General features: G+C 44.5%; 1 protein-coding gene across 1 annotated transcript; it reads left to right on the top strand.

The window, feature by feature from the left end:
- Positions 1 to 1,979: 1,979 nt before the first annotated feature.
- On the top strand, positions 1,980 to 18,376 carry NET1 (neuroepithelial cell transforming 1). Its single transcript, XM_029616897.1, has 9 exons — positions 1,980 to 2,185; positions 5,728 to 5,835; positions 6,242 to 6,409; positions 8,436 to 8,595; positions 9,313 to 9,389; positions 10,445 to 10,702; positions 11,103 to 11,273; positions 14,240 to 14,426; positions 16,045 to 18,376. The coding sequence occupies exons 1-9, from the start codon at positions 2,093 to 2,095 to the stop codon at positions 16,452 to 16,454; spliced, it is 1,632 nt and encodes a 543-aa protein (XP_029472757.1). The 5' UTR covers positions 1,980 to 2,092; the 3' UTR covers positions 16,455 to 18,376.
- The last annotated feature ends 598 nt before the right edge of the window (positions 18,377 to 18,974 follow it).

Genomic DNA, 18,974 nt, shown 5'->3' with positions numbered 1-18,974 from the left:
GTGAGACTGGGAGCATGGGTTTGTGGGTGAGAATAGGAGTCTGGGTTTATGTGTGTGGGTGAGAATGGGTGCCTGGATGTGCGTCTGTGTGTGCATAAGAATATAAGCCTGGGGAGGGGTGAGAAAGTGAGAACTTGAATGTGAGCTTGTGGGGGGGGGGGGGGGAGAGCAAATGAGAGTGACAGCTTGAGTGTGTGAGAGGGAGTCTGTGAGAGAAAGCGTGTATGTGTGTGTGTGTGTGTGGAAGGGAAGAAGACAGTAATAGAAGAAAGACACTGAAAAGGAATTAGGAAATGAGCTATAAGGGAAAAAATGGGAAAAAGAGACCAGGACCAACTGATTAGAAAAATACAAAGATCAGACAACAAAGGTAAAAATATATATCTATATTTTGAGATGTTAGCAATTTAAATATAAGCAACACAACCGCTCTCTCAAAATTTATGGACAGGTAGGAGCCGTGTATAAAATCGTAATAATAAGAAGGCTAAAGTTCCACAAATCACCGTGAATTATGTTTGTATCATTAAGTAAACCTCATACTTAGGCGCAGATGTGAATGCTATGCTGCATAATTTGGCATTATTTATCAGTAAAAAAACAACTAGTAGACCTGCATGCCTACAGCCCACCCATGTTAACCTTGTGCCCACCCAAAAAATCAATTCTGGCTACGCCACTGCTCCTGACCCATCAGGTTTTCAGGACCCGTCCAATGAATATGCATGGAAAACATTTGCATACCATGGAGACTTGGTGTTATGCAAATGTATCTCATGCATATGCATTGCGGATATCCTGAAACCCCCAACTGGCTGTGGGGTCCCCAGGAGAGGTCTGGAAAGCCCTGCCCTATATGGTGTAGACACTAGACAGGGGACCCTGGCTGAGCGCTCTGGGCTAGCTTTGTGACAGCAGCAGGGTCTAAGCAACTCCAATCCTCAAGTGCCCCAACCCGATTTTCAGGCTATCCCTAATGAATATGCATGAGGCAGATTTGTATACAACTGAGGCAGGGTGCATGCAAATCTCTCATGTATATGCATTAGGCATGTCCTGAAAACCTGATTGGTCAGGAGACTCTCCAGGACTGGTTGTGCCCACCCTTCGTGAGAACTCTATACACAAAGTATAAACAGGAAAATATAAGTTTAGATATTTTCTGAATCTAAAAAGTCTAAGTAGCTTCCCACGCTCCTAATAACTTATTATGTAAATATTGGTGCAAATGTGCTGACTCAGAGAATGGCGGATATATTTGCATAATACCAAGTCTCCGTGACATGCAAATGTTTCTTATGCATATTCATTGTGGACATCCTGAAACCCCGCCTGGCGGTGGGGGTCCCCAGGACAGGTCTGGGACGCCCTGATATACGGCACTGTTTGAGCTTGCTGGAGGATTCATACAATTCTGCCAACACAAGACTGTGAGATGGCTCTCGCTTTTGAGTCGCATTGACTTTTCCAACTTGTTTCTATTCATGTGCAGCGTGAGAGGGCCACTGTGGACAAGGGTCGCCACAATAGCCACAGCAGGCTTCCTTTTGTCCTGGGCACTGAAGGGGATGACGCTGCACAGCAGCCTTAGCCCGGGCCCCAGTCGCTAGCCTTCAACTTGCTTTTCGTTTAAAGTTTAAATAAAATAATTTTGTGCAGCTTTGTGTTCCCTTCTTCTGTGTTGCCCCGGTTAACCAGAATCAATGGACATGAGTGGCAGAATAAACTGTCACCTTGCCCTTGGTAAACCAGTTTTGTGCTCGCGGGTTTTTGTTTTTTTTTTGCTTTGAAAACAAAAACGTAACCTTCCCCGTGCCTTCAGCCTGGATTTATCTGCTCAGGTAGAAATGACTTTGTAAAAGGATCCGGACCTGCTGCTGGGTGAAACGGAGAGAGAGAGGCGGCCACGTGGTTCGGCGAGCGCCTGCCTCCTCCTCCTCCCCCTCCCCCCCTGCTGCCCTGCAAGCCCGCGGCTGCTTCCTGCCAGCTCAGTCGCAGTCCGGCGAGCATGCAGCATGGGAAGGAGCTGTGAGGGCTTCCCGGCACCCCCCAGAGTGGCCTGGAAAGGGGTCCGCCCGGCGATCCCGGCAGCATGGTGGCGCACGACGAGATCGGAGGCCTTTTGCCCATCAAGCGCACCATCCGAGTCATAGACGTGCAGAATCCGTCCTCCCGGGAGCTCGAGGTAGGGGGCAAGGCCAGCTCTGCCGGGGGCAATCCCGGCTCGCGCGCAAGCGCTGCTGGGCACTTGCGCGGTTTATTGCGCTGCCCGCGTGGAAAGCTCTTGGAATAAATGGGAGAAAAAGCCGCCCGTGAACCCCATGTGCGAGGTTGTCTCGAGTTTAGCTTACAGTAATGCTCGAGCGTTTTAGCAGAGTAACCGAATTTGAGACTTAAGGAAGTTTGCGCGGCTGAAATCCCAGCAAGGAGCTTTTAATTCTGCGCATTTATAAAGACAAACTTTTAAGCTGGAAATTTGGCCAGCAGCTTTGTAAAGGTTCTTGAATTTTCTTAATGCTGGAGCCAGCTTGGGCTTGTTGTGCTGCTCCTGCCATGTGAAAGGGCAGCTTGCATGCAGTGTGCTGAAGGTGCTTTTAACTCCCGATCAGAAATTGACAAGAGGCCGGGTGTCTCTGCTTGCCCCTTGTCGCATGTTTCGGTACCTTTTTGAAGTATTGCAGAAGAGCTGGAAGGAAAGGATATTTCAGACCTGTCTGCGCTTCGTGAATACGGTTACCCTTCAGTGCTCTTAGAAGTGGCTTTTCGCTTTGTTCTTCATTCCCTGGCTTGATTTGATGTTTCAAGTTCTAGTACGAAACAGACACATTTTCTGCTCACCATAGGCCACTGGAAAAAAAATCTAGCTTACTGCAACATCCCTTTTTCATATAAAATGCCACCTGCAGTGCAAAATGTAATTCTGCTGCTTTTATTAACCCCCTTTCACCTTTTTTCTGACACTTTTAAAATGAGTTGGGTTGTTTTTTTTATCATAACCATTGCATGTGTTGACTGTTTCTCTAGTTTTTTTAAATATTTTCATCTGTTTAAGGATTAAAAATATGAAGTTCTGCATTTACTGTTTCATTTGCATAGAATGAACTAATGTGTTATTACATATATCAGGGCTGGGAAAAATCCTGGGAACCTGATCACTTGGGTGCAAACATTTTGGCACCTGAGTCCCTAAAACTCATAAAAGCAAAAAAAGAAAGTGAAAATTAAAAAACAAAACAAAACATAAAAATAGCAAAATAAGAAAAAAAAAAAGCCAAAATAGCACCCATAAAGAAAAAGTAAGGAAGCATGTACCTGACTCCTAAACATTTTTGACTGGTGTCTTTAAGTTTACTAAATATATTTTTGCCCCATCTTTTATTATTCAGTCTTAGGCTGGATTTACTAAGGCTTTTCCCAATTCTATCTCTATGGGGAAAAAAGTTTAGTAAATCAGGCTCTTAATTTGCAATATTTTCATTTTAGAGGGTCGACTAACTTAGTGAAGTTTAAATAGCAATAGCACTATTTGGCTTTATTTAATTGTTTGTGCTTTGCCCTTGAAGTTTTATACACTTACAGGTGGAGTCTGCTACCTCATTTTAAAGGGAAACTGCACCAATGAACATTAAAACACTTGAAAACCAGCAAAAAGTTAACTCTTTATGCTTGCTACTAATATTTCCTCCATGGAGTCACTACAGCAGATTTATGAATATGAGCGTTATCGGTGCTAAATTGTCATGGAATGTTCCACTGTACTCAGCTGGACTTGCTACTGTCTGCCCTCTTGAAATATAATTAGTGATTTGGAATTAGCACGAGCAGAGGAAAATGTGATGTTTTTTTAGTCATAGATGCATTGTGCAAACTACAACTCAGCCACTGTAAGTGTTGTGGTCAGATGCCATTTAGAGCTCTTCTTTCAAGAAGAGCTAGGACTGCAAATTGATACAGTCGGAAAAGTCCACAGGCAGTAGCCGCTCTTAAAAGTACTGTAGCAGATTCTGAAAAATGGGAGTATGGGAGAGGTTTGGCTGGGTTGCTTTATCTGACAGCGTACAGTAGTTGCTGTATGCATTACTCACGTTTGAGCAAAACCTGACCAAGTAATGGGACACGATGGTTTTAATTTGCCAATTCACAGCAGTTCTGTAATACTTTTTATCAATAATTGTATAAAATACAAGACACTTCAAATGTAAAAATGTGGAACTGACCTAGTTTCTGCTGTGTTAAGTTTTGCGTTCAGAAACGTGACCCTGGCAGGACAGAGAGCACTAAAGTTTCTGCTCCTAAATGTACCAAAAAGAACACATTGATTCCACTTCCAGTCTACTTTTATTATTAAATCCTGCATCTTTTTTGAGGGAGGAAGCTGAAGAGCGCAAGTTCGAATTCCTCGCTCTAAATCCAGTCGCGGGATTCTCTGAATGTGTTCCCTACACTTAGTGCCTCCCTATCCAATGTGTCTGTTTGTCTTTCAGACCAAACTTTAAACTGCTTGTGCTCAGGGGAGAAAAATGTATAAATGTCAGAAAACCTATTTTTGATCTTCTGTAACAAGATAGATTTAATACCAAGTAGCATTCATTCCTCAGAGCTAAACTTTTCTGGCTATAATTGCTCAAATATTGTCAGTGTAGCCAGGTGCTTGCCTTTAATTACAGTTGTGCCTCGGGGAAGACACCTACTTTTTGTGGCTTCTTTATTTAAAACTTACATTGGACTATCATGTTTTGTATTTCAACATCTCTTTATCAGGAAGGTGGTAATTATATCTGCATTCAGACAGGGACTCATTGTTCTGCCCGCACCAAATGGGGAGACATGTCCTCTGCCAGGACCTTGTGCACATGCCTCTGTCTGGAGAGGCATTCCCACATGTCCACTAGCAAATCTAGTGTGTCACAGTAGTACAAATCTGGAATGTTGATCTGCGTAAAAAATGAGCTTAACAAATGGGTAAAATGAATACAAATAAAAGCACTAGCTTTTTTTTTTTTACCTCACTGCAACTTTTCTAAAGAAAATTGGCAGCCATGTAGCAGGGCTAGGTGTGAGTTGCACAATGCTAGCTTTACAGTAGCGAACATTACTTTTTCTCCAGTATATATTGGACTGACTTTTAGGGTCTCGCTTTTGCAGGCTGAGGCTTCTCTGCTGGTGTACACGCGATTAACTGGGCTTGGGAATGGCACTCGGATCTCCCGCATGGACTGAGCGCAGGAAGCTCTTTTTTTTTTTTTTGGAGTGATAAAAGTAACTTGCAGGCTGCGCTTTCTTGTGTACGGTCAACATCTAATGGTTATGCTAACTCATTTTAAAATGACCCAAAAAGATAATTAATCCTGCAAAAGGCCACATAATTACACTGCTTGCAGGCCAAGATTATGTAGGTAAGTTGATATTAAGCCCGAGTCTTGAAAAATGTTTAAAGATGTCTTGTTTGAATTTGGTTAGGCCTCCAGTAACAATTTGTCATGCCTTCCTACGGACGCTGACGGCATATAACAATTATGTAACAAGTACTGTCAGTTGTACAGAACATTTGTTCATTTTTCCATGTTCATGTTTCAATTAATGGAGTGAAGCAAAAGCATGTTTTATATTAAGGAAACACGATAGCCTGAAAGCAGCCCTTTAGTGGCAGTGGAGTACGCAGGATACGGACATCAGTGAAACGTCTTCCCCACCCCCCTTCACCCTCCTGCATTTTTATCTTCACAGGAACCAAGTAATAAACGGGTTCGACCTCTGGCGCGCGTCACGTCCCTGGCAAATTTAATCTCCCCAGTCAGAAATGGTGCAGTCAGACGCTTTGGCCAAACAATTCAGGTGAGTTTGAAACTTGAGTTTTACTAAAAAAAAAAAATGAGACATCCACTTTGAGCTTGCTGGGACCAGCAGCTGTATTGGACTGTCAAAACGGGAGAAGTGGGAGCAGTTTGTGCCGCCTTCCTTGCAGCAGATCAGAAATGGAAGCCTGAACCCTTGCCTTTCGGGCACTCCCTTTCATGCTTAATGCTTGGCAATACCTGGGAAGAAAGTCAGATTTTAGGAAACAAGGTCATATGGGCTGGCCGCATAGTGCCTTAAATGCATCCGATTAGACTGTTACCATGAGGAGATTCAGACAAGATGAGTCTGACCTGTATACCCTTTTGTGCTGTATTCACAGTAAGTTAATTGAAAAAAAGTTGTGTGTTTTTTTTTTTTTTCCTTTTAAACCTACTTTCAACAGTCATTCGCCCTGCGCAGTGACACCAAATCCCCTGGCTGTGCCCAGAAACCATGCAGCAGGTCCGTTGCCCCAACTCCTCCCAAAAGAAGAAACAGCGTCTTATGGTCGGAGATGCTGGACGTCAACATGAAGGAGACGCTACCCACCAAAGAAATAAAACGGCAGGAGGTACGCGGCGCTCTCGGCAGAGCCAACCCCAGGGGGAGCGGGGGAGGGGGGGAGGGGCGGCGAGACCGAAGAGTGAGGGCGAGGGAGCCTGGCCCACCCGCGCTCGCACGCTCCTCCCCGTGAGAGGGGAGGGGAAGCCATGTCGGGTGGGGGCCACGGCGTCCGGAACCCAACAGGCAATTATTAAAATCTGGATTACAAGACGCTCAAAGGTGAATTTTAAAAGCCCGACGTGCGCCCAAACCGGGAGATACGCTAATACGTTGGGCCGGCGCGCCGAGCGGATTTTAAAAGCCGCCCGAATACGTGCGTATTTCCCGCTGCGCGCACAAAGAATATTTTTCCCCCAAAAAAGGGGCGCGGCATAGGTGTTCCTGGATTTCACATTGAAACCCGGGCGTAAATACTCGCACAGAGAAGTGCGCACCAGCGCCCCCTGCTGCATAACTTCTGCTATGGATGGCGCGTAAATCATAGAACAAAAAAAAAAATGCAAATATCAGTGGGGTTTTAAGGGTCAGGGTTAACAGGGGAAAAGGGAGGCTATTTAACTAGGAGGGTTAGGAAATGTTATCCCTTACCTGGGCGAACTGGGACAAAACTGGGAAAACGGCCGATTGCGTCGGAGCACGTGGCTTTTAAAATCCTCCCACTTACGCGGTAGAAACGGCATTTGCGATTAGGCGTGCGCTCACTTAAAGTTGTGCCCACGTGCGTGCGCTCAGCCTATTTTATACCATGCGCGCGTATAAGCGCGCATGGTATAAAATAGCCGTGTCTGTGGGCGCAAGCCGGCAAACGCGTGCACGTGTGGCACCCGTGCCCCTATTTAAAAGTTACCGCCTTTATTGTCCAGAAACACAAGAAAAGAGTTGCTTTAAGAAAAGCCTCACAATGAAGCGCTCCCGTTTCTGTAAGCAACGGATTTCCTCTGAATTTTCCTACTGTTACAGAGCCAGGGGAGTTCCCAGTAACCGAGGTGCTTAATGCTCGGACTGTGTCTACTTTGAGAAGCTCCCAGCATTTACCAACTTTTCACTCCTGCACTTAATGTAGGGCTGGTAACTTTTGCGCCAGCGTGTGGGCGCGCATGTGTCCGCGTTCGTCGGCCCGTGCTCAGGGACGTGGCCGTTTGATAACGCACGCGTGTATACGCGTGCATGCTATAAAATAGCTTGACTGCCTGCACGTGCGCGCACAATTTTAAGTGGACGCAGGCCTGAACGCGCAAGTGACGCTTCTGCCGCGCAAGTGGGGGCGATTTCAATAGACCCGCACGCTGACGCCATTACGTCCTGGGGTAAGGCTTCCAACACACCCCCCCCCCCCCCCCCCCCCTAATTTAATAGCCTCCCTTCTCCACTGTTAGCCTCTGATCTACCTAGGATTTGTTTTGTTTTACGACTTACACGTCATCCCTAGCAGAGGTAAAGTTAAGCAACAGGGGACCCCGGCCTATGCGCGCAAGATTTGAAGTCGAAATCCGGGAAACGCCTACGCCTCGCCCCTTTTTTTGGAGCTTTTCATTTGCACGCACAGCGGGAGATATGTGCGTACCCGAGCTGCCCTTAACATCCACTCGGCGTGTGCCGGCCCATCTTGTGCACTTATCTCCCGGTTTTGGCACTCGCCGGGCTTTTAAAACTCACCTTTCTGACTGTTAGGAGGACCTTCTCAAGGGTAGTTCTAATACTGAATTGGCCTTTGAAACCGTTTCAGTCTTTCACACTTTTACCTTTCCCTCCCCCGCAGTCTCTGTGTAACACCCAGGTGTTAAAAAAAATTACTCCAGGACAGCAAACGGGAGGCCTGAGTAAAACCTGGCCGTAGATTTCCACTGCAGTGATTTCTGATAAGTTTATGTATCTATGGGAAAAGACTTATTGGTCAAAGGTAAAAGTGAAGATAATGAAATGGTGCATCCATATAGAGACAAAATACGAAGCAGTATTCGAGCTTGCCTGCTCCGGCACGTGCTCTCGTCTTCCTGGGTTTGGACTGAAATGCCCTTTCCTCTCCTCCCTAGGCTATATTTGAAATGTCTCGCGGGGAACAGGATTTAATTGAAGATTTAAAGCTTGCCAGAAAGGCCTACCATGATCCAATGCTGAAGTTGTCCATTATGTCTGGAGACGAGCTTGCACATCTGTTTGGAGACTTGGATTCATACATCCCTTTGCATGAAGGTAGGACGGTTAGGCTAAATGAAGTATTCCTACTTTATAATAAAAGCTGCGTGTTGTATATGAAATTACATTTCTTTTTTGTCAGAATGTGGGCTGGCCTGGATGACTCGGCACCACTGGGCATTACCACACCAAGAGACCCATGGTTTGATTTCATATCCGGATCTTGTCCTGACCCTCCGGCTAGCCAGGAGGGCGCCCAGATGGAAAATACCCCTGCTGTGGCTGTAGTTACTGCGACGGCCAGGGTGGGTAGAAGGGACAAAATAGGGGGAAACTTCCTGGAACTAGAAACCCGTCGCTGAGCGGCAGGAGGCTGTCGGGTAAGGGAAAGAATAGTAAAAATGTACAGAGTTTATACTATTCTGTCTCATCATTCCCTCATTTAATCTCCTGTTGGTAAAACGGTTCAGAAAATAATGTTGAAATTAAGAATAGTGGTAAACCCTTAAGGGATACCATGGATGGCCCGCATGGAGCAGCAGTTACAACCCTAAATGACAAATACGGGAAGAGGGCACCAGGTTGCACGTGGGACTTGTGTGCAGATTGTTTGTTTGCATTTGTCCAAAGTGGACAAATGGCTGCTGGGCAGACCGGATGGACGGTTTCGTCTTGTGTGTGCCCTGATTTTCCTGTTAACTGTGTCTTGTGTGCTCTGAAATGTGCTGCACTTTCCTTTAATGAGTTACATCTTTTTTTTTTTTACATTTTTAGACTTTCTAGCCAGAATGGGAGAAGCAACACGGCCAGATGGAACAGTGGGACAGATTGGTCACATTCTGGTTCACTGGGTAGGTCTTGTTTATTTACCAAATAGTAGGGATGCACATTCGTTTCATTCGTTCGCGTTATGCGCATAACTCACAGACTTTATAGTACCCACCGAAAAACGGACAGTGTGCGCACTTATCTGTGTGTACTATAAAGTCCATGATTTACGCGCATAAATAACGAAACGAATGTCCGTGCATGGCACATGGATCCATCGTGCCTTCAAAGCTCTATTCCTGGATAAGTGGCTGAAAATCCGCTCCCTTTGCCCGTTGACCATACATGCCTGCTTCCAGCGCGAGGGTGCTGTCAGCTGCTTCCTGGGGGCGTGCTTTTAAAGTGCACATGCTGTTACCTTTGCTGGGCTGCCTGAACACACGTGGTGGATTTACTGTGCACGCAGGCAAATTTTCAAAGGCAAACGATGTGCATTGTTCTCTTCGAAAGCGGACTGCAACGTAATTACTTTGCGTAAATCGTCACATATGCAGGAAGACTTGTCAAGTTTCATATTTTTTTAGAAATCTGGAGGGTTGCCCTATATTTTGGAATACACTGATTTAGTAGATACTACAAAGGCACTAAAACAGCCCCGAAAGGAATTCAACAAATTGACATTATTTAGGACAGGATAAAACACACCACTTGATTGCCTGATAGGTACAGGTCTAGTTTCCACTGTTCCCTTGTGAGTGGAAGGATTTCCATGGCAAACGCGAGGCTTCCTGATACAGAGCTGTGTTATATATTCTGGACTAGTCCAATTCAGACGTTCAGGGTTAGTATATATCATCCACAGAGAATGGGATTTGTGTGTCAGAAAATCTGCTTAACCTCTTACAGGATGCAGAATCCCGTGTGTGCGTTTCAAGGTGCACTGCCCGTGACGGGTGTCACGGCGTCCTACGTTCTCAGCCCTGACTGTGCCTCGCAGAAACCTGACCTTGAGCACTACAGATAATTTAGCTGGGGATTTGTTTTAATTTTATTGTTTTCCTTTGTTGAGTTCCAGAAAACACGAGGTTTCTGGAGGAAACTATTAAGCTAACGTGATTTATTTTTCGCCTCCCTGTAGCTGCCTGGTCTGAACGCTTACAAAGCGTACTGCAGTAACCAGCTGGCAGCCAAGGCCCTCTTGGATCAGAAGAAGCAGGACCGCCGCGTGCAGGACTTCCTTCAGCGCTGCCTTGAATCGCCTTTCAGTCGCAAGCTGGACCTCTGGAGCTTCCTGGATATCCCACGGAGCCGGCTGGTGAAATACCCCCTGCTGCTAAAAGAAATTCTCAGACACACTCCCAGCGATGACCCTGACGTCGAAAGCCTGGAAGAGGCAGTGAGTGCGCCAACCGTGACGCAAATGCATGTTTATACCCATATAATCAGCAGACCATATAATCAACTTGTAAGGCAAAGCAGCCCGAGTGCAGCGCTCCTAATTCTTGTAACATTGCCTTCATGCTGTGAGCGCACTGAGGGAGGAGCAGCCCGCAGTCGGGTGCCTCCTGCTAAGGCTCGATGGCTCAAGATCAGCAGAGAGATTTCCTACATGGGGTTGGGTTGGGTTCCCCCCCCCCCCCCCCCCGTGATATTTATCAATTTCTGTATCAAATGAACCGAAGCACCGCGTAAATTTGCTAGAATGAAAAAAATGCTCGCCCGTGGGAACGTCAACGGCCTGTGCTTGCCTGCCTCTTATTGACAGGTTGATGGCATTATGAGCTTTTCCGTTGCAGATCTCTATAATCCAAGGCGTCCTGTCCGACATCAACGTGAAGAAGGGAGAGTCGGAATGCCAGTATTACATTGACAAACTGGAGTATCTCGACGAGAAGCAGAGGGACCCGAGAATTGAAGCCAGCAAGGTGCTGCTTTGCCACGGGGAGCTGAGGAATAAAAGTGGACATGTAAGTCCCTCCCGCTTACCACTGATTAAAAGGGAAGCCAACATCTCAAATGCCGTGACTTGAACCCGTTTTACAGTCTCATCATCACAAGCTGACTAGGCAGTGATTCAGTGTTGTCTAAAAACTGGTGGCAATTGGCTTTTAAAAGAGAGCCTTGTCTGCTTAAGGCCTGCGAACATGCGTATGAAAAGCATTACCCAGGCTGCACTTTTTTTTGCCATTCCGAAGGCCGTAACGTACACCTCCTGCCCTAATTCTCTTTTATGTAACCGAATCTGCACAGACACGCTCCGGATCTTGATGTTCACTGCTTAATCACACAGGATTTCCTGTCTCAGCCTCTTCCAAACCAACAAACAGTTGTTTGAGCGACAGCAAAATGCCAAAGCTTTATCTTCCTTAAAGTACAGAATTCCCTGCAGTACGGAGCAGACCTTGCTCCTGGGAGTCAGATCCTTGTGACCTAATTTACATTCAGCTGCTTTGTTCAGAATTGCATCAGTTGCTTTCATTTTTAAGTCTGAAACCTAAATGACAAAGCATCACCCCCTTCGAATACTTTGCTCTTCTACTGAGACAACTGTTGAGTTTGGATGAGAGAGACCGATTTTTTTTTTTTTCCCCCCCACCAGTAATAATCTGTATTTGAAGCCAAGGTCTTGGATGTATATTCCGGCACAAGGTTTAGATAAACGAGCACGTAGGAGTGCGTGTTCGCTATCTTGGGTCTAATTTTGATATAACTAGTTGAACCAGTAATTTGATGGGCTTTTGAAGGTCCGAGTCCTGGCAGCGTTCAGTACAGTTCTAGCATTCACATAAACACACGGAAGAGTAAGATGGCGTAGCTTGGAAGGGAATCGACCCTGCCAGTTGGGTCTCCAGTGTGTAGACGGTGGGGAGATGGTGGGTGGGGGGACTGGGTGCACACTTTCACCTCTGCTCTCTCCACTCTGCCGCCGCCTCACATTTTCCTCCTTACCCCTCTCTCTCTCTCTCCCTCACCTCCTTCCTTCCCTTGTCTCCTGGCTCGCTCGCCTTTTCTCATTCATCTCCTCTCACCTATCCTACCTCCTGCCTTCCCTCCCCCTGTCTCTCCTCTCACTCCACTCTTCCCACCTGAGGCCTACGTCTTCCTGCTGCTGGTGTGGCCTGGGGAACCGCAGCTCTGCCGCGCTGATCCCGCTACCCCTCATCCCGCTGCCTGAGGACCTCCCGTTCCAGCTCCTGGCTGTTGCTTTCGGCAAGCGTACGCAAACGTACCTCAAGGCTGAGCAGGAGCCTCTTTACAGGTTTTTTTATACTGGAGAGAGATCCGTTTGATCCCCAAAGCGGATTACAATAAAACCACAGTACTTAACAACCCATGCAAAAACCAAAGATAAATTCCACCCCAACCAATATAACTGTACCTGCAGCCCCCCCTAACCCTACCCTTACAGCCCCATATCATAGAATTAACCTCCCTGCCCAATGCCCCCTCCTTTTACCCTCCATCCCCTCCACTCCAGTGCTTAGCATGGCAGGCTACCAACCAGGGAGCTCTTTGTGACTTTGGGAAAGTCACTTCACCCGCCATTGCCTCGGGTAGCAACTTAGGCCTGGATTTATCAAAATGCGATAGTAAAAGGGGCATGTTTTATGCTAATATACAGCTTATCGCAATTTGTGCTAATTACCTATGCGAAGAGCTGAGTTAGCACAAATTGCGATAACATTTTCAGACTTTGCGATAAGTGCCAGACCTGTTGTATTTCCTGCATTCAACCACTGGGGGACCATTGTTAATGGTCCCAGGAGCTCAGGAGAGAGAGAGAGAGTGAGAACATTGCCCAAATTTCATCTTTGGGTGAGTTTCCTCACTTCGAAGGCCATCAAATCTTCACAAGAGACCACTGTTCTGTTCGTACGTCTCTTTCTCTCAAATCTTCACAAGAGACCACTGTTCTGTTCGTACGTCTCTCTCTATTTCTCTCTCCCAGCTTCAAATCTACTAAAACAGGCCTTGCAAAATGCAATAAAACCTTACCGCCCCGTAACGCAAGCTATCGCACGGCTTAACGCTACTGAAAAAGGTGTAGTTAGAATCGGCGTTAAGTCTGTGCGAGAGCACTTCGCAGACTGGCAAGCCCACTCCCCGCCCCTAACTCCTCCCATTTTCCAAATTTGCATCGCACCATACGATATGGCGCTATTGCATGCGTTTAAAGACGTTTTCGCATGCGGCAAGGGCCTATCGCATGCGTTAAGGGCTTTTCGCATGCGATAAGCCCTTAACGCATGCGAAAATGCCTTAGCGCATTTTGATAGATGACCCCCTTAGATTGTGAACCCTTTGGGGACACCTACGGTACCTGAATGAAATCTGCTTGGAAGTGGCTGGCCAGTCCCAAAAGGCAGAATATCAACTTTAAGTAAAGAAGCAGCCATGTAATCATAAAATACTACAAAGTGCCACCCAGGAGAGCTCCACCTCCTCATCTGCTGAAAAAACCCCACATCTCGAATCCACCCATCGCCTTTCTCGGGCCCAAAGCCAGAAGAGCTCTGTCCTGCAGGGCTCTACAAATACTTGTTTGAACAGCCAGGTCTTCACTTTCTTATGAAATGTCAGAGAGTTTAACTCCTAGCAGAGTCTGCAGGGCAATTGGTTTCCACAATTTTGGACCGAAATGAGAAAAATGAGTTTACCGCACGTGAAGTTTCAGAGTCAGAAATATAGGCAATGCCAGTAGGGCCTGTTGGGTGGACCTCAATAGTCTCTGCGGCTTATGGTGGAAAAGTAACTCTGGCAAACATAGTGGCTTGCTCAGTGAAGGCCCTTGGACTAGTGAGAGAGCTTTAAATTGAAGTCTCCTTCTGCTCATGCTTCTCGTCTGCCAGCCTTGCCCTTATTGCTGAGTAAAGTGGCTGCTTATAAGAACAGCAAACACATAACCCTTGCCTTTCGTCTCTGTTCCCCCTAGAAACTATACCTCTTCCTTTTTCAAGAGATCTTGGTTCTAACCCGTCCCATCACGCGCAGTGAGCGTCAGTATTACCAGGTGTACCGGCAGCCCATTGCGGTGCAGGAACTGGTGCTGGAGGACCTCCAGGATGGCGATGTCAGGATGGGAGGCTCCTTTAGAGGAGCTTTCAGCAATTCAGACAAAGGTAAGCGATTAATGGCAGAACGGAAAACATTCATCTGTGGTAAAAGTACTCGGACAGTGTTTGTTTGCAAAGGTGCACAGATAAAATCACAAAGTATTATAGTAGATAAGGCACAGTTCTGAAATGATTTTTTGTAAATTCTTTAAACTGTTTTCCCTGCAGCAATCGGTGGGTGGACTTAATGTCCCAGGTCCTCTAATGCACCGTTCGATTGTCCTGTATCGTTTGGTACAGTCTGTGCCTGACTGCGATACTGCTTTACACATGGCTGCTAAGATAATAGTACAGAAGCTACTTGCTTATTTTTATATATTACTGTTTAATGCTTCAAACTTACCTTTATCACCAAAGTGCTCAAAGCAGGTAACAACGTATTGATAAACAATAAAGTCTATGAACATAAAGCAATGAATACAATTTAAAATTATAATACACAACTGTGATACACAAATAAAAATCTGATACAATCTGAAAAACTCAAAGCATAGACTATAACATTTTAAATATATTAAAGCAAAACAATTCAAATTACAACAAGTTAAAAGTAATATTTAAAACAGAGAGAGGCCTATATTGAAACACTACTTAGCAGGATAAGTAGGACTTGTCCAGCCACGTGGTGACTGCTAAATATCCGGCTATGTTCAGCGACCACCACTTAACTGGATAGTCAATGGGCGGGATCATGTGGTGACGCAGCTTATCCGTTTATCTTAACCAGATAAGTGCCTATATTCAGCCTCATGTGGTTAACCAAATAAGTTAGACCTGCTTATATTCAGCAGTATAGCCATGCAGCTGAATATCCCTTCTAAGTTAGCTGGATAACTTAGATAACCGGCTACCTCTGTTTATTACATGGGCTTTTGTAATAAACAATGTTGCCTTTCCTAACTCCAACCCCATCTAACTCCCTTCATGCAACAAGCTCCGCTAGTATTAGCGTTAATAGCCACCTCTCATGCAACAAGCTCCGCTAGTATTAGCTAGTATTAGCGTTAATAGCCACCTCTCACAATGTTATTTATACATATATATAACTTTCTAATCTTCATTTCCCTTCTCATTCCAAGTTATTGTTTTCCTTGTTATATGTAACTGCTTTTCTGCACTATTGTTTAAATGGTAAAGTTTATTATAATTTCACCCCTGTTTCTTGTGAACCAGCATGATGGGACCACTGTCTTGAATGTTGGTATATAAAAAACTTAAATAAAACTTAAATAAATAAATAAATCTTGGCCTTCACTATGGAGTGCACTGTGCTGTTGTCTAAAACTGATTTCCTAATGTGTGTCCCTGGATTCCTTCTATCTGGTTTCCCTGTGGGATAAGAGTTGCGTTCAGATCCAGCTGTACGTCTGTTAGTGGTTACCGATCACAATCTTTGTGCTTATTCCCGTTCTCTTTTTTTTTAATTAAAATCAAGTTACTTTCAAAATGTTAAACCAAGCCCAAATATCCAAAAACTGATCAAAGGCGTTTCAGAAAGTTCTGGATTTATGTGCCTATAATAAGGCCTCTGTCACTGCTGTTGTAGTCATTAGCAATGCAAGAATTTCTAATGTGGTAAGAGCAAGCAAACCTGATCTTTTTTTTTTTTCTTCTTCGTTTTCAGCTAAAAATATCTTTAGGGTTCGGTTCCAAGACCTGTCCTCTGGCCAGTCCCATACCCTGCAGGCAAACGATGTTTTTCATAAACAGCAGTGGCTGAATTGCATTCGCACCGCCATTGCGCCCTTTCAGCAAACGGGTACCCCGACGGAAGCGAAAGAGCTGCCAGAGCTCAGCGAGGAGTCGGAAGAGAACCATCCACCAACACCCAGCATGGGAGCCCAGCGTCTGCCTTCTTTACTCGCTGGTATTATTCCGATGGAACTGGATGAGACTGAGTCAGAGGGCAGCCCCCTCGCAGAAACAGCCAAAGAGTCTTCACGGGTCAAAACGTCCCACCGATCCCATGCAGGGCACAGGCGAACTCGAGAGAAGACGCAGCACGGTGGCAAGCGGAAAGAAACCTTAGTTTAAGTCACAAACTGACTCGAAAGACAGACAATCTGTTTATTTATATCTGTGTACATTTTTTTTTCATGTAATGTGAGCGTGCTAGGATCGTTTTATTGATCCTAACTTCCTGTACATTTTTTTTTTGTCTCAGTGGCAGCTACAGGTATATAGTTAAAACCTGTTAAAACTGGAGTCTGTTTCTGAAAGAGATTTAAATCTTTCTTTCTTTTTTTTTTAATTTGGCACATTGAATTGTTAATTTCTCTTTTTAGCAGAAATTTCTTTTGAAAGCCTTGTGTAAAGCAAGTGCCAAAGTGATCTGCGTGAAATGTCTCCAGCTCCTTCTGTTGAGAAGGAATACATTGGATCTGTGTTTAAAGCAGTAAAATGGTCTAAAACTGATACTGGAAAAGCAAAGAAAAGTCCCCACTTTATTCTGACTTTGATTTCATTCCAGAAACCGTGGACATTTACTAGTTTAAAAATTCTATCCCAGCACTTGTAGTAATTCTACATCAAGCTGAATCGAGGCCCTGTTGTAACATTCTCCATCAACACCCAATACTTGCATCACCCTTGGTAAATCCAGCATAGGAACACTGAACTTTTGTCTCCGATAAGGTTTCTAACAGCAGTTAGCAACATAACTGAAAGAATGGAGCCAAGAGGAAGAGAAGTTAGTATTTTAAGGGCTATAGTGCTGCTGTGGGATATTTAACTACCCTTCTGAATGGATGCATTGCCATTTTATAAGTAGTCTTATCTTGCAGCCCAAAGAAGACCTTTCCAAAATGTAACTAATGCAGCTGTGAACATTATTTTGTATGGAATGGGTCCCCACCGATGGTGCGAGTACTTCCAAATGCAACTTACAATTGCAGTCAAAATTTGTTTGTATGCGGCGATATTGTCCTGTGTTTATAAGTTTAAATTTGAGCAAAGAGACTCCCGTGTTTAACAGGTTTTCTGCTTTACCTACTGGAACTTTGTCTTATTTGTTCAGTGTACATTCCGTATTTGCATATCCTTCAGGTATTGAATTTTAAAGTAGTTTTTCAGAATTTTTATTTTATTTTTTTTTATATATATATATTTACTTTTGACTTTAAAAAAAAAACAAAAAACCGAAAAAAAAAAAACCAGACCTGAATTTCCTTTGGAAAAAGTCTTGCTCCTACTCGCTAAAAGCATGTATGGTATTTAAGTTGGTTTTAAATTTGCAACATGAAATCAAACCTAATGTGCTGTATTGAGCCGGGGGGGAGGGGGAGAAAAACGCCTCGCATATAGCATTTTTGAGTGGTTACTAAAAGCATGCAGTGGGCTTGTGTGTGCTCTTGACTACTGAAAGAGAACCATATAGTATAGTTGAAGGATGTGGTTATGTGGCAAGTGTTAAGTTTGGAGAAAGGTTGACTTTGATAGTACAGAAATGAGGTTTGGGTTTTAAAGATACTAAAATGGGTGTATTTTATATTACATTATAAAATACTGCACTGGAGATGAACGACAAGGGCTTACCGGACGTAGCAGAAGGTCTGAGAGGGAAAGAGGATTAATATGAGGAAAGTAAAGATGAGGCATGTAAGACTAGAAGGGATCAGATTAATGCTGGTCCAGATCTGTCAGAGGGAATGATGGCAAGATGTTGGCCTGATTTTGGTTGTCTGAACAATCACAGCAGTTCCATAAGAAAATATTAGTTAACATTTTTTGTTAAATTTTGAATAAAATCAGTAATAAAAATATTTAAAGCCAATCCAAAATTAGTCATGCAGTGACTACAACTTGCATATATTGTACATTTTTTAAATAAAATATAGGCCTTGGGAAAATTGGTCTGTAGCATTGGAAGCTGGAAGAGATTGTAAATAGATAAAATGAGCGGTTCTCTGTAAATGCATTGTACAGTTTCATGCATGGAACTATAATAAAAAAAAAAAAAGACAAGTCTTTGTATTTTGTGTATATATTTAAGTGCAAAACATTTCAACACATCTAGATCCGCTTGATCCACATCTACAGTATGGCTAACAGTTTTGGGCCCCATGTTTAAAAAGCATGACTTTATATTTAAATGGATGGAGATTCTAAATTTGTAGGTGCTGAGCCAGAGATTTGCTCTCATCATATTTTGTTTCAAAAGGAATGTATTAAGCTCTGGGTTTTTGTTTTTTCTGTGAATCATTACAAAGCAAAATAATTGCCCCTAACATGGGTAGTTTTGAACTCTGTGCAACTTCTGCATCCAGAAATGAATGTGTATAGTACTCTGCGTACCACTTATCCTTCTTAGATGTTACCCTCACAGAAGGCCAGACTCTAGCTAAGAACAGAAGAAGTGCCAAGGCCCATCAAGCTCAGCATCCTATCTCCAAGCGTGACCACCCCGGGTCACAAGTGGCCAGCAGACTCCAATAAGTAGATGTGTTTCTAGATTACCTTCCCTCCCACAGGCAGAACAATATGGTGCAACTCCAAGAAACTTTAAACGTAATAGGGAAAGTTTTCCTGTCTGTGTGACATGAGGCAGGCAGATTC

The sequence above is a fragment of the Rhinatrema bivittatum genome, chromosome 9 (assembly GCF_901001135.1).
Source record: "Rhinatrema bivittatum chromosome 9, aRhiBiv1.1, whole genome shotgun sequence".
Taxonomy (NCBI): Eukaryota; Metazoa; Chordata; class Amphibia; order Gymnophiona; family Rhinatrematidae; genus Rhinatrema; species Rhinatrema bivittatum.
The sequence above is the reverse complement of the archived record's forward strand: the minus strand, read 5'-3'. Positions and strand labels throughout refer to the sequence as shown.

What these genes read in the sequence shown, in the direction of transcription:
- NET1 (XM_029616897.1), top strand. Translation starts at nt 2,093, where the DNA reads ATGGTGGCGCACGACGAGATCGGAGGCCTTTTGCCCATCAAGCGCACC. An exon ending in AAGAAATAAAACGGCAGGAG is followed by an intron (nt 6,410 to 8,435) that starts GTACGCGGCGCT and finishes TCTCCTCCCTAG; the next exon opens with GCTATATTTGAAATGTCTCG. An exon ending in TTTCAGCAATTCAGACAAAG is followed by an intron (nt 14,427 to 16,044) that starts GTAAGCGATTAA and finishes CTTCGTTTTCAG; the next exon opens with CTAAAAATATCTTTAGGGTT.